The sequence below is a fragment of the Nannospalax galili genome, unplaced genomic scaffold (genome assembly GCF_000622305.1).
Source record: "Nannospalax galili isolate Female #2095 unplaced genomic scaffold, S.galili_v1.0 scaffold898, whole genome shotgun sequence".
NCBI lineage: Eukaryota > Metazoa > Chordata > Mammalia > Rodentia > Spalacidae > Nannospalax > Nannospalax galili.
The window spans coordinates 753,862-769,965 of record NW_008342399.1 but is presented as its reverse complement, the minus strand read 5'-3'; the positions used below and the strand labels follow the sequence as shown (position 1 = coordinate 769,965).

The 16,104-nt window shown below is 38.2% G+C and overlaps 1 protein-coding gene across 3 annotated transcripts in view; it reads left to right on the top strand.

Moving 5' to 3' along the window:
• The window catches only part of Arhgef28 (Rho guanine nucleotide exchange factor 28), a 373,543-nt gene that overhangs the window by 263,613 nt on the left and 93,826 nt on the right, over window positions 1-16,104 (top strand). For all 3 annotated transcript variants that reach the window (XM_029566139.1, XM_017799469.2, XM_017799470.2), the window contains 5 exons: window positions 832-1,039; window positions 4,333-4,444; window positions 8,288-8,330; window positions 12,003-12,126; window positions 12,396-12,528. In XM_029566139.1, the coding sequence (XP_029421999.1) occupies window positions 832-1,039; window positions 4,333-4,444; window positions 8,288-8,330; window positions 12,003-12,126; window positions 12,396-12,528 (620 nt within the window). The remainder of the gene's footprint in view (window positions 1-831; window positions 1,040-4,332; window positions 4,445-8,287; window positions 8,331-12,002; window positions 12,127-12,395; window positions 12,529-16,104) is intronic.

Below are 16,104 nucleotides of genomic sequence, written 5' to 3'. Positions count from 1 at the left end.
CATTACATTGGAGTGTTTCATAATGTAGACGTTATGATGAACTGAACCTGGAAAGTAGAAGGTCAAATTCTTTCCTTTTAACTTGATGGTTATGAAAGTCAGATAGAGAGAAAGGGTTGTAGTCAAGCATAATCATTTCTGATAAGTCTCCAAAGATGTGACATCCTTAAGATCTCCTTCACATGCAAGTTATTTCTGACCCATGTCTTGTCCCAACACTGAGGTGAGCTCTTCATTCCACTCTTCTCACCTCTGCCCTCCTGGCATTCCCGCTGAAGCTAAGGGAATGCTGACTGCATGTTCCCCATTTCACCCCCAACAGACGCTGCAAACAGCCCAGTGGCTTAGCATCATCTGCGTGTTCAGTATTTGAATGATTACTATATATGGCTTGTAAGAATGACATTTACAAAACAAAAATAGTGAGATCAGAACTAACACAAATACACTTTTGTAAAGTAAATGAAGTGGCTTTTACTAGGTAGAAATGTTCATTGAGGAAACAAAGTTATGTTTAAAAGACCGATGAGATGGCCCAACAAGTAAAGGCACTTGCCACCAAGCATGATAACCTGAGTTTGACCCCCAGAGCACAAGTTGTCTGTCATCTGACCTCTATATGTGTGCCATGGGACATACATGTACAATAAAAAGAAAAACAAAAATGTTGCTTCAGAAGATCTGGAGAGATAAACACAAAAGATTAGAAACCAGTATTGGTGAGAAATTACATGACTGCTCATTGCATCTCACACCGAGAAAATCTGAACTCAGAAAGACAGAAACCAATGTTGGTCAGTGTGCTCACTGTGTGACTTCCCCATGCTTTAGTTCCAGCCTGGACGCCCTGGTTGCTGACAGTGAAGGGAAGGGCAGTACTGAGCAGCCACATGTTTGCTACACTCCCGCCTCTCAGAGTTCCTTGGGAACTGGGATTCCCAGCGGGGATGAACTGGACTCTTTAGAGACCAGTACTGAGCCAGATTTTAATATCTCCAGGACCGAATCACTTTCTCTATCAAGTAATCTGCATTCAAAGGTATCCTTTCTGATATTAATTCAGCTTATTGTAAATGCACAGAATGTTTTCTCAATGTAGTCATCTTTACTGTGAGACAAATTCTATTTTATTCACATCTATGAAGTTTTGTGTACATGTGTCAAGGAGACTTGTGTGATATATACTCGAGCCTGCTTTTCAGTTTCTGCCACTCCATTTTAATTTTCACAGCTCTTCCAGTGGTTGGTATGTTACTAGTTTACAAGGAGTATATGTGGAAAACATTAACATTTCATGTAATGATTCCTACAAACCTTCTTCAAGTGATCAAACTCAGTGTGCATACATAGCTTTCTGCCTGGTCCAAGTGAGGAAGCAGATGCTGTCAGTAAAGCAAAGGTGATGTTTATTGGGCATTCCTGGCTTCCTGAACTAATCTGTAACATCAGTAATTTTGTCAGCTTTTCTAGGGGTTACAGAGTTTTTCTTCTTGGAAATTCCATATGACAGTTTCATTTTGGTGTGTGTGTGTGTGTGTGTGTGTCTGTGTGTGTCTGTGTTTTAAATAAATAAGGGTCTAGAGAGATGTCTCAAAGGTTAAGAGCATTTGCTGCTCTTCTAGAGGATCTGGGTTTGGTTCCCAGCACCACAATCACCTTTAACTCCAGTTCTAAGAGATGCAACACCCTCTTCTGGCTTCTGCAGGCACTGTAGGCGCATGGTATATATACATACATGCAGGCAAACATTCATGCACATACAATATAAATAAATAACTTTAAAAATACTCATTCAGTTTTGCAAAGAAAGAGCTTCTGTTTTGAACATATTTTTTCTTCATATTTGATTTCCATCATCTTTTACTTTTCTTAAATTGTATTCCCTACTATAAAACATTGTCTAAGATGCCGAAAGTTCTACCAAGAACATATGGTTATTAAGATAGTATCTTATTTTTGCAACATGCCTTATAATCTACAAAATGGTTTTATGTATGACCCTATTTTGTTACAACCCACCTAGGACACCAGTGATGCTTTTATTTTATTCTTTGAGTAACCGGGGCTCTGAAAATGATTAGATTTTTATCTTGGGAGCCCCAGGTTGGTGACACAGTTATTACTTAAATCAAGGTCTTCTGATCACAGAACCTCAATCCTTTTTCCTCAGAGACCTATTGAGCAATTATATCTTTTGAGCCTGAATGACATATGATAATTCTGGGTAATAAGAAATAGAGGTGGGGATGAATATGATCAAAGGAAAAAATGGGTATCATTCTGAATGTTGATACTAACTAATTTTGATTTTGAATGGAATTGTGAAAAACTTATTTCTTGGAATGAAAAGTAAGTCTGAAACAGTTTCGTGTTCAGTTTTAAGAAGACTGTCCTGCATAGCTCGGTTTGCCTTGCCTCTGCAATTATCCAGTCTAACTTTGCCTAAGGGTTTTGGACAGTTTTCAAAGTTCCATTGTCATGAATAATGATTACCATACATTACTTAAGTGAAGAGAATGGCATTTGGCAGCCCTTTGTGGCCTTTTTGGGGTACAGTACAGCTCAACATCCAGTTAGTCAGCCTCCAGGCCCAGTGGTCGCTCCCAGATAAGACAGCTGGGGCCAAAGCCCTTTGAAGCTGGGTCAGGCTTCTGTGTTCAGCTTTGCCCCGGGGCTCTTTAACCAATGAACTCTGAGGAACCATGTGTTTTCACTTAGGACGAGCAAGACCAGTGATCGAGAAGGACAGTTTGTGATGACTTAATTTTAGTAAAGAATTTTGCATTACTTTCTTTTAGCCCTAACCTTAAGTGATACCTTAAAAAAAAATACATGGGTAGGATTAATCCTAAGACCTGTATGGAATAGGAGTTGAATACCATAAATGGCTTTAACGAGTTCTATTGCGTATTCATCTAAAATTTCTGGAACATGTAAGAAAACCATGTTTTAATTATCTTGCCATCTTGCATTTTTATGTATGTTGCAAATATAATAGTTGGAATAACATGTAATTGGGAAAGCAGGAGCAAAATGGCAGGTCATTAAAAATGAATAATATTAACATTACATTGTATAAGTCAGCCATAATCGAGCATCGCTCTGGGAAGTACAGGTAGAAAGTCTATTGAACAGTGAGCACAGATGAAAAGGAGTTGTATATATTGGCCCAATGTATTTTGTCCTAGAGGCTGTAACTGACACTATAAATTAAACGGTCATTGGTAAGCTTAAAACCTCTTAGAATTTTAAGAAGATATTTCTCTACCTTCTAATAATCTTTAAGGATAGAGATCTCAGCATAGAATTTTGTATGAATGCTGCAGTATAAACTGACCAAAAAAGAAAAAAAGAATTCAGGTAAAAACAAGTCAAATTCATTGTTGAACATTCAGAGAAAGTCATTTGACATAATTTTCCATTTTTAAATAGGTTGTTGGAATGGCATAGTGGTATCCTTATTCATGTATAAGAGCTATTCCCTCAAGTTTGAATTTACTAAAGCATTAAAAAGAAAATGGTTAAAAAGCAGCGAGAGGCCAAAAAAGGCTAAGCTAACCAGGCTCCAGTGAATGAGTTCACACTGAGGACATCTGGGGACACAAACTTGACTTGATAGGCCTTAATGTATATGACAAGATGCATGAAATCTGGTGGGGGGTTATGGGGTGTGGTGCAGATAGGGGAGGGGGTTAAATAGGATTATGATATATTATATGAAATGCACAAAAATTCAATAAAAAATAAATACTGAAAAAAAGATTATATAAGAAATGTTGCCAGGCCTAGTGGTGCAGGTCTGTTATCCAAGCTAGTTGGAACAGAGACAGGAGGATCACAAGTTCAAGGCCAGCCTGGGCAACTCACCAAGACTTTGTCTTAAAATAAATTATAGGGGCTGGACAGATGGCTCAGTGGTTAAGAGCATTGATTGCTCTTGCAGAGGACCTGGGTTCAATTCCCAGCACCCACATGGTGGCTAACAACCATCTGTTGTTCCAGTTCCAGGGGACTTGACGCCCTCCTTGGGCATTGCATGACACAGATGCACCTACCTACATGCAGGCAATACACTCATACACATAAAATAAAAACAATAAATTTTTAAAAATGATAAAGAATGGGTTAGGGATGTAGCTGAGCGATGGAGTGCCTGCCCAGCATGCATGAGGTTCTGGGTTCAATCCCCAGGGTAAATAAATAAATAAATAAATAAATAAATGTTCAGGTTGAGTGTTTTTTCAAAGGTAGTGATTTGGTAAAATTGCTGTCTTTCTCAGGAGCCTTTGTGTTCTGGAATCTGTAATTTGGTAACATTATGATCTTTTTTAGGAATCTGTGCTTTCTGGAATCCGCTCACGTTCTTATTCCTGCTCCTCACCCAAAATCTCTTTGGGAAAATCTCGGCTAGTGCGAGATTTTATGGTGTGCAATTCAAGTGAAGGTAGGTGCTGTTTACCATCTGGCTTGGAACACATTCCATTCCAGAGTCAGTCTATGTACACAAAACACAGGAACTGCAGGAAAGTTTCAATCCTCTTTCCAAATTGATTTTTCTAAACTTAGTAAAATCTTTTCCTCATTGGACATCAGTCAAACCATAGATTTAATTTTGATAAAATTATACATATGTGCACACTTCTTGGATGCTTTATTGTTAAAATGTTTTCCTCAAGGATAGTGCGAACAAGAATTGATTCCAGGTATATTTCTGTGAGGGCCTTAGAGGATTTTATTTATGTAAATTATAAAAGTTACTTTTGTGCTATGTATAAAGTGCTGAGAGACAGCTCCTCAGAGACAGAAAAGCTTTGCAAAATGGAGTTGTTTTTCTTTTTTATTCAGCAAGGGTTTTGGAGAGCTGAAGTAACGCTTTCACAATATGAGTAGCTACATCTCAGTATCTTGGGAGACTGGCAAAGCAAGGAACAAGAAATAGAACTTTTTTACAACAAACTTTTATTGAAATATAGCATGTCTACAAAAGGAAGCAACTTGGAAGAGTACAGTTTAATTTTCCAAAATGAATTCAGATCTATAAGTAGAAAACCTATAGGCAAATCAGAGCTCTGAGGAGACACTCTCAGCCACTGCTCGAATTTCAAGCTTTACTTTGAAATGCAATTATTTCATATTATGTAATAATTGGACTTAAAGGCACATTTGGAAGTGTTTGTGTCAGTGTCAAATGCATGTCATTTTAATGAAAAATTCTCATTATATTAGATAATGCCTTTCTTGTCTGATCTCCTTGTTCAAGGTTCAGAAAGTGAGATATAGGCCCAACATGCAACATTTAAAATACGATTTACTTCATGTTTTCCTTTCTTTTTTCTCCTTCTTAGTTTCTTACAGTTTTATTGCTATTTTGCATTTTTATGCCATGTGAAACAATGCAAAGAGTACAATCTTTGTGCTTGGGACTGCTATTCTAAAACAATGCTATATGGGACCAATTCAATAAAGATTTGTTGAATGACTAAGATAGAGAGATAACTTGGCAAGTGCTACTTTGTGGTTTTCCCCATTATTCCTGGGATGCAGTTTTAGGAGAAAGACTGGTCATTAATGTTTTTATTTTGGAATGAGCAGAATTGGGGAAAAAATGTTCTCAAGAAAATAAAGACAGATATAAGCACTGTAAGAGGATAAGGAAGAGAATGTGGATTAAATTTCCTCTAGATTATTGTTATTTTTTTTCATTTCATGGTTCTTTCTTGGGTCTCCTCAGCCATTAGTTATGGCCCCTTTAACAGTAATTTGATACCTTTTCATCAGTAGTCCTAGCTGGACTTAGCTCCACACTGTTGCTATTTGGGAAGAATATTTGAATCGTCCACTGAGGATGCCATATCCATCCCATATCCTTGGTTTCTCTGACCTTCGAAGTCAGAAAGTCCTGAAGCTTGAAGTTAGTGACCTGGTAACTGAAATTGTTGAGGAAAAGTTTCATTAAGTTATTAAATAAAGCCTTAAATCTTTGCATTTGAATCAGAAGAAATTAAAAGCTGATATCAGTTCCTTTGTTGCCTTTTTAATCTATAAATAAAACATTGTCTCTAAACAGTGTGTTAAAGACAGGGCCATTTGAATGAAGTTTGATACCATCTAGAAGGTAAGAATTAGAACCAGATAATTTAGGTTGATACAGTACAAAACACATGTGAAGATTCTAGTGGACAGAATCTGTACAGTTGCCAACAACTGCATTGATGCCATTCATGGGTCAGGCAAACCTATAAGTCTACAAAGAGTAAATTGCCTGCTAATGAAGAAAGAAGAATCAGGAAGTGTTTACGTACTCAAAACACAGGTGCAAAAGCTTGCCTAGTTCAAAGACATATTCTAATGTTTCCTTGTTTAGTTTGCTTGGATGAATCAGTAGTAAACTGGCATTTGTGTTACAGTCTCTCTTGCTGAATTTTGCATAGTCCTAAAATTTCCTCTATTTGAACAGAGTCCAAGTCTCCCTTTGCCCAAGAAGGAAGCTCCCTTGTATGAGGTGTATTACAGATATCCAAACTTTGGATGCTTTTGTCATCTTTTTAATTAGTTTTTAAGGACTTATTTATATTTATTTGTGTTTTAGCATGTCTGAATGTATGTCTGTGCGGGTGCCCAGGCAGTTGTGGGCGCTGGGAACTGAACTCTGGTCCTCTGTAAGTGCATCAAGGTCTCTTAACTGCTGAGCCATCTCTCCAGTCTTGATTTTTTTTTTTTTTTTTTTTTTATTCCGGTTTTCCTTTTTTCCCCCCTACTTTCGACCCCCATTTTTTGACACAGCGGGTGCTGGAATTGAAGGTGTGTGCCACCATGCTGGACGCTGGACATGATTTTTTTTTTTTTTTGAGTCAGGATTCCCTGTAGTCCCAGCTAGCTTGGAACTCACTTTGTAGACCAGACTGGCTTTGATCTCACAGCTCCATCTGCCTCTGCCTCCTGAGTGCTGGGATTAAAGGAGAGTACTACCATACCCAGCTTTTAATTCTTTTTTTTTTTTTTAATTCTGTTTTGACATGCTCTGTTCCTTGTCACTTTTGAAGGGTTGCTTGCTAGTATTTCTCTTGCCAGCCTATCTTTTATTTATTTATTTATTTATTTGTAAGGGATTAATGGCTGTAGCTTTAGTATTTAGTGTTTTGAATAGACAAAATAAATTCCAGTTTTATAATTCCCTTTGATATTTTGTAGGTTTCTATAGAAAAGAACATAAATAATAACTACAACTGCACCATGTGTACCATATGCATACTTAGTTTGAGGAGTGACATCAGCATACTTTTAGGAGTTACTATGAACTGATGGATGGGATTCTATTAGATTGTGTCTACTTGCCTAAATCTGTTCTATTATTTTAGAAGTTGTTAAGCTTAGCTCTCTTAATTTCTTAGAACTTAACCTTATTTATGGTAAGAATGATGATTTTGGTATATGACTTAATTTGAAAAACATTTTATAATGACCATAGACTAAAGCCTTTGACTTTCTCAAAGTAGATTTTCTATTATGTACAAGATAGTACTGGGTATAGCACTGGTATTTACATATTTCAGGGGATATTTATTTGCGATCTGTGTGACTGACTCATTCCTCTTTACACCTTACTTTCTCCTCTTTTCCACTCTGGACTGTATTGGTAAAGGATTTGTACTGCTCTGTAGACCGTGTGTTCCACAGTGGCTGCTCCCTCCCACTGTCTCTCTCCCTGTCTAAGTCTCTGCTTCGCCCCTGTAGTAAGTACTCCAGTTCTGGAAACAAGATGGCTCTACGTCTGTATGAGCCTGCCCTTCTACCCCACAAATCCAATGGGAAAAGTGGTTCCACTTTCCGTGAGCCACAGAACACCTCTGTGAATGAAGCCTTGAGGATTTTATAATTGTAGTTGTATTAAGCTAGACTCTTCCTTGTGTTGTCCTTCAAGACTTCCTTAGAGTTTTGCTTACTGATTCTGTACATTGGGGAATTAGTGTTACAGTAAGGGATGATGTCCCATTGAGAAGTGTCCAAAAACATACAATGAATTTTCTGTACTTCTGAAAACCATCTGCTTCCCTTTGCTGATATTTAGTTCACGAAGTCATAAAGTTGACCTTTTTTTCCTTCAAACTAGGGAATGCAATAAAGACATGCAGAGAGATGCCTTATGCATAGAAAATTAGTTGTTTTCTCATTATTTTCTAGCTGGTAATATGTTGTAAAATGATAAAGTATTGTGACTTTTATTTCAGACTGACAAGTGACTGCTAGTTTGTCTCTTAGTTTTCATTTCTTTGTTTGTTTCTTACAGAGCAAAGAGCATATAGCTTCCCAGAACCACCAGGAGAGAAAAGGTACTTTGAGGGTTCTAGTTTCTGTAGGGCCCATTTGATCTAGCTTTGAAAATGTTTGTACATCACTTTTCATATGTGTCTAATGGTTCATGAGAGATTCTTTTGTGATATACTGCCCAAGATCCTATATACTCCTCTGGTATCAGCATAGTAGGCCAGATGTGTGTCTTCTGTCCTTAGGGATGCAGGCTGCAGGACTAGGGACAGGATGAACTGTCGTAGGTTATTTTCAGATCTGAACATCTCTGGGCGAGTTGTGAAGACCACCTGCTTCAGAAGGTTTTCTCTAGGTCTGCGCTACCATGATAAGGAGACTACCTATAGCAATAGGCCCCCAGGTGTCCGCTATAGAAACTGCCCACACATCCCTTGTGGATTTCTGCTTAGCAGTGTCAGGTTTGATGCAGGACCAGCTTTGCCTGTCTTCTAGTTAATATGCAGATTTGAGACTTGAACCCTAAGCTTCTGTTTTTCCTCTAAGGTAAGACTTTCGTGATAGTCAAGCTAGGGAAGACCAGGATGCAAGTGGGATTGCTGAGTTCTGTTGGTCTCAAATACCTGGCTGCATAAGAGCCACACTGGGAAGTAGCCCTGGGGCTATTGCAGAATAAGTACCAGAAATGGCATCAGTGTTCACTTCTAGAGGCCTATGGAAAATAGAAAAATGGCTTTAATTTTGGTAATATGAATACTAAAGTTCTGGAAGTTTAAAATATATAGATTAATATAAATATTTTGTTTCAACCCTTGGGATGAAAATATCAATAAGAAAAGGCTACTTTTGGTTCATTTCTATTGTTTTAGACAAGAATAGAAATTTCCAAATGAGACAAACAGAGGACGACTAAGAGTGCCCTTGGAGGATGGGGTGGTGACAAGGATGGCATTATGACAAAGATGATGATGACAATGATGGTGACAGCTGAGGCAGTAGTAACTGGCGATTACTGAGCGATCTTATGTGCCTCATGATGTTCTAAGCAGCTCGTATTTAAGAATTTTACTTCCAAATGCTGTAATTTGGTAATAGTGGTCAACAAGTTGATTTATGGTCTTTTACCTGTCACCTTTCAAACAATTGGAGAAATAATGGACTAATTATTAAGATTGTAAAGCAAGAATATTTTCTACTAGGAGGACATAAGATAGAAGGAGACAGTTTCACACTTGGTTAAGTCATAGCTTGCACAGTTTTTCACTTGGATGGGGTGTGTAGAAAGTCTTTTTCTTACTCCCTGTTCCTCTGGTCTTCTTTTATTTTTTCATCTTTCTTGGTCTGGGTTGGAGCCCCTGGCTCTTTCTGCACCTAGAGTATCTAGTATGGTAGATCTTTCTTCTCCCTCCCTCTATTCCTAGTGTGTTGTTGACTGTGCCAAGAAAACACCCAACCACACCCAGTGCTTAGCTACAGCAATCCTGTAGGAAATTACTTAAGGAACTTCCTTTTGGAGGATTCTCCTAATTATGCTAATAAGTTTCTGAAAAGGGATATATGTAAGATAAAAGGGGACCTACCCCAGACCCTGCTGGCTCCTTGTAATAGACAAGCCAATTCCCCAGTTCATTGAAGACTATATAGCACAAATTCCATTGTTTTACTGCCACCATTCATTTAAGATCAATTACATCTATTCCCCCCCTTTAAAAAAAAAAAACAACAAACACCCGAGTATCAAGTGTTAAAAGAAATACTACTTGGTCAGTCTTCAATTGCATAGTAGGATCTTATTTTAATACTTTAAATCCAGTTCGTTAAAAAAATAGGTTATTAGGCTGAGTATGGTAGCACATGCCTTTAATCCCAGCACTGGGGAGGCAGAGGCAAGTGGACCTCTGTGAGTTCCAGGCCAACCTGGTCTATATAGATTATTCCATGTCAGCCAGGGCTACATAAATGAGACTGTTTCTCAAAAAAAAAAAGGCCACACAGACACACACTAAGTAAATAAATAATGCTAATAAATGAATGAATAAAATGTTAGGTTATAGATATAATTAAGTGTTAACATATTGAATATCCATATTCTTTTTAAAAATTTGTGCTTATGTGTATGGTTTTGATTGCTTTTATGTAAGTGCACCATACTTATGCAATGCTTTTAGGGGCCAGAAAAGGTCATTGGCTCTCCTAGAACTAGAGTTAAGGACAGTTGTGAGCTGCCTTGGGTTTTTGAAGAATGGAGTTTGTAAAACTTTGTTGTGAGCAATCCTACTGGTCATCAAACTGACATTGGAAATTAAGTATTCTTGTTCTGGGATATTGAAAAATTAACTTTTTCCAGATTTTTATAAATTTAAAAGTTGTTTAAACTGCACTGTGAAATGGTTTGAGGATTTTCTTTTCTTGGTTCTTGTCTAAAGTAGCTAATTGTTAGCAAATACTACACCATGAAATTAGGTTAAAGCAGAATCGGCCAACCTCCTTCATTTGCATAGAGGTGGCCCATAATCCAATTGTGGGTTGTGATGCCACATGCGTACCAGGTTGGGTAGTGGGTTTTTTAAAAAAAAATACTGAGTATTTAGTTTGTCAGCACTTATCCTTGAGTCATATCTACTTTGAGCCTAAAAGATTAAATGGTATGGTTTTATGACATTTTGGAGAAGTATATAAGATACATTGTATATAATGGTGTATTTAGAGATTTTTTAAAACCAAAACAATATTTTTCTTGATGAAGTTTTATATACATGGAGAATAGCAGTAGAATTGAGAGGCTGGATAGATGGTTCAGCGATTAAGAGCACTTGCTGCTCCTGCAGAGGACCCAAGTTCGATTCCCAGTACCCATGTTAGGTGATTCACAGCTGCCTGTAATTCCAGCTCCAGGGGGTCCAATGCCTTGTTCTGACCTTTGTAGGTCCTGCACACTTGTGGCACACATACACACTCAGGCTTGCACACATACTCATAAAACAAATGAATCTTTTAAAAAAGAAAGAAGTAGAGTTGCATAATCAAAAATTACTTTTATTTTTCTTTATTTGAAGCAATTTATTCCTATTCCTGCTAATAATGTTGCCATTGATTAGGGGAGAGTAAATAATGTTAAATGTAGTCCTGATTGGATGCAGTAACCTCTAGCTTGTCTTGTGTAGAGCCTTGCCTCCTCTACAGCCTAGAGAATCTCAAGTTGTAGATGACCTAGCCAAGTGGGAGAGGTCGAACCCAGAGATACACAGTCTGTTTCTCAGGCTGTATCAACCAGGGAGATGCTACTGAATACCACTCATATGTTCCCAAATTAAATAAAATCTAGTTTTATGATGTTGGTTATTTGGCTCCTCTGTGTTTGGGAAAATTTCTATTAGCATGTTTAAAAGGAAGATAAATGTTTTAGGGGTAAATTATCAGCAAGCCTTCCTTTATTTCCTTCATAATTCAATCTGAAGATTTTCTAGGAATATAGAAAAGTTGAAATAAGTATATATTAAACACTTATTCTACCACTTAGATTCTACAACTGTTAAAATTGTGATGTAGCTGATTTATCATGTGTCTAGTCATATGTTCATTCCTCTATAAGATATATTTTAATATTTTCTCTTTTTCTCTTTATAACCATTAAACCCTAAAAAAATTTCACATCCATACAGATGTATGTGCAAACACCTGCATGCTATTCTTTGTCCCTCTGTCAGTCCTATAAAACATGGTAATGTTCTTTCTAGAATTCAGGAAGAAGAATGGGATAAATACATCATTCCTGCCAAATCGGAGTCTGAAAAATATAAAGTGAGCCGAACTTTCAGCTTCCTCATGAATAGGATGACCAGCCCTCGGAACAAGTCTAAGGTAATTCAGGGACTGAACCTTTTTACTTCAAGGTGTAGATGGCTTCATTTCTCATCAGTTAGTATGGTTTCTGCATCCTCATTAAAGTCCCATACCTTGGACTGTGTTTATATTTCTTACGGACTCCTGTCTGAGTCATTAGACATGTTAAGGTAACCCCATGCTGGGGATCAGTCATGTGAGTATGCGTTCTGTAAGAATGCTAGCTCACAACGGTTTCCTTTTTGCATTTCTTCCTACTTTTCCTGCTGCAACTGCTGCTTGTGAAGATGAAAAACAAGGAAGCTAAAGACAAAGAAAAACTGAATCGACATCAGTTTATCCCTGGAACATTCTCTGGGGTTCTTCAGTGTTCTGGTTGTGATAAAACACTCCTGGGGAAAGAGTCACTCCAGTGTGCCAGTAAGTCTTTGAATCCAGTGTGTGTTGTGTTTGTCTCCCTGCCCTGTGAGCTCCTCAAGGACAGGGCCACTGCTAAGCATGTTCACACAGTTGGGCAGTTTCCTCACAATGGCCCATACTGGTACTTTTTGTTTGTATTTGATGACCTCCCTGAACTCAAGCTTGTCCACCTCACTGCCTGCGAGATGTCTCCATGTGGATATCCTTGCAGCTTCTTGGTGGGAGCTCTTGATCCCACCTCTGAGCCCACCTCTAAGCTGATCCTTTCATCACTCCAGCTGGATACTCATACAAACATGGTAGAAGAATTGTTTATACCCCCTCCCCTTTCTTCTACATCCCAGAACCAACTTCTTGGCTCTGTTTTCAGTGTATATGTTAAACTTACTCCTCACCCTACCACTATTCTCATTCTGGTATAAAATCATCATTATAACTGGTCTCCTTATGCTTTTACTGCCTAAGGGCTTTTCTCAAAGTATCTGCTACAGGGACCATCTTAAGATACAGTGCCCTGTGTTCTACATCTTCTTTCTTTCTTTCTTTCTTTCTTTCTTTCTTTCTTTCTTTCTTTCTTTCTTTCTTTCTTTCTTTCTTTCTTTCTTTCTTTCTTTCTTTCTTTCTTTCTTTCTTTCTTTCTTTCTTTCTTTCTTTCTTTCTTTCTTTCTTTCTTTCTTTCTTTCTTTCTTTCTTTCTTTTTTAAATGTTAAAGGTTTTATTTTATGTGTATAGTGTATTTCCTGCATGTACGGAGGAGTACCTGTGTCATGCATTGCCTGAAGACAGAACAGGACATCGGATCCCCTGGAACTGGAGTTATAGACAGCTGTTAGCTGCCATGTGGATGCTGGGAATCGAACCCTGGTCCTCTGCAAGAGCAACCAGTGCTCCTAACCACTGAGCCATCTCTCCAGTCCCCCAATGGCTTTCTCTATCCCTGGAGTAAAGGGCTAATGTCTTACAGGGACTGCAAAGCCCTATAAAACCTGGTCCATTTTCCCCCTCTTCCCTTGTTCCCCCTGTTCTCCTCATACTGCAATCTTTCCTGGTCTTCCAACATGCTAGCATGTTCCTGCTTTAGCACCTTCCCTACAGACATAGCCTTCTTCCTTCAAGGCTCTTCCCTCAGCTCGCCACGTGGGTTGCTCAGATGACACCTCCCAGTGCTTTACACCTTATTTATACCTCGCTTGTCATTTCCCTCTTCCTTGCATCATCTACCCTGGTATTTACCACCATCTACTTTACTTCACATTTTCATGTTGATTTTCTGGTCTGTGTCTTTCTAAGTTCTAGGAGGACACATAGTGACTTTTTGAAGCCTCTACAGGTGTCATGATAAGGCTGTCCCTTAACATTTGTGCTTAGGCAATGACTACTAAGACCTGGGAAGTCAGGGTTGTATAAGGCTAATATTGAAATCATTAAGTGGCTCATGTTGCACTCGTTAAGTGAATCTGATAGAGTTGTAGTGGAAGCTGAAAATTTCTGAGAGTGCTTAAGATATGCTTAGCTGTCAAACCAGTCATTGCTTTTTTTTTTAAAAAAAAGTATACTAGGATTTACAAAGATACACAGTTTGAATAGAAACTTAAATTATCTAAAATTTTCCATCTATCAAAACTTTCCTGTTAATGTGTCATTTTTTGGTCTTTTTGAGACAGAGTCTCTCTAACCCCACTTGGCCTGGAACTCCCTGTAGATCAAGCTGGCCTTGATCTCAGAGATCCACCTGTCTCTCCCTCCTGAGTGCTGGGATTAAAGGCATGTGCCACCATACCATGCCTGGCTGCTACTAATATTCTGATGGAGTCTCTTCTAACCCTAAAAATATTATGTCATCTTTTAATGCTGAGATTTCATTTGATGGTAGTATCAAATGCATTTAGTTATTTCTTTGTGTTCACTTAATTTTTTCTAATTGCTTCACAGTGTAAATGAATGCTTGTTTGCACACATCTCTGTCCACATTGCTGACTATTATTTCCTTAGATTAAATTTCACAATAGCATGTGTATTAAAGTATATACTTGATTTTTCTCTTTATGCCACAATGCTCTTTAGAATAGTTTGGAGATATACAGGGATTTTATTGGGGGAGGTGTTAGTGGTTTAAAATTTAATATTAAACTTTTGCATTGGGTAATAGAATATGAATAGAATATCTACTGCTGTAGGTAGATAATCTTCTGTGGATGAAAGTTAATACTTCTAATCTTAAAAACGAATATGATGTAATACAATGCATCATTATAAGTACTTGAAATCCTAGTGTTGTTTTCTCTGTTAGACCCTGTTCTAGTTTGGCTTCTGTTCCTGTGATGAAACACTGACCAAAACCAACTTAGAGGAGCAGAAGTTTTATTTCCTCTTACAACTCCTTGGTCACAATTTATCACTGAGGGAGGCCAGGGCAGGAGCTCAAGCAGGAACCTGGAATAGAGATGATGGAGGAATGCTGCTTACTGGTTTGCTTCCCCAAACTTGTGCAGTTACTTTTCTCACACAGTCCAGGCCCACCTACCCAAGGATGGCACTGCACACAGTGGGCTGGGCCCTCCTACATCAATTAGCAATTAAGAAAATGCCTCACAGATGTGGCCACAGGCCAAACCATGGAGGAAATTCCTCAGCTGAGACTTCCTCTTTCCAGGTGTCTCTACTTTGTGTCAAGTTGACAGAAAGTAGCCAGCACAGATCCCAAGTTGCTAATAGTCCATAAAATTGCACTTCTGTGGCATTCTCCTTGTTTGTAACTAGGCTTGGCTGCTTACATTTTGATTTGACATTATCTGGTGCACAGACACAAATCAACCTTCATTGCCCAATAAACTTTAGTCAACACAGATACATTTTGATGATGTCACCTACTGTTCACATTGATTCTACTTCTCTAAAGTTAATATTCCTCTTGCTTTCCTTTGCTCTGTATGTCCCATCACTGTTTCTGTGGTTTGATGTTTGGGGATGTGTATCTTTAAATTTCCTAGAGAGACTCTGTGATGTAACTGAAAGATCTGGTTTTATAACAAAGGGTTTTTCTTATTTACATTTAATTTTACTGCTTCCAACTATCTTTGATAGTTCCTGGCTGTTTTCCTTGATGTCTGGCTCGGCTTTTTAGGCCATGTGTTGTTTGCTTTTATCTTCTCCTAGGATTTGGCAAGATAGGCTCTTTTAATATCTACTAATGATAGTATTATGGCTGTGTAAAGCTAATAACTTAATACTTTTATTTTTTTCTTACGGTAATCTCTTTCCCCAGCCTCTGCTAGTGTTCTGAATTGTTACATTAGTGCATTCTCTCTTACATTGCATGCTTAATCTTTCAAGGATCATTTTTCTATCTCAAGAGAACTTCAGTTTTGGAGGCTGGAGAGATGGCTCAGCAGTTAAGAGCACTGGCTATTCTTGCAGAGGACCCGAGTTTGATTCCCAGCGCCCTCATGGTGGCTAACAACCGTTGGTACTCAACTTCCAGGGGATCTGATGCCTTCTTCTGACCTCCACAGGCATTGCACAACATGGATGCACTTATACACATGCCAGCAATGTAATCATACACATAAAAAATAA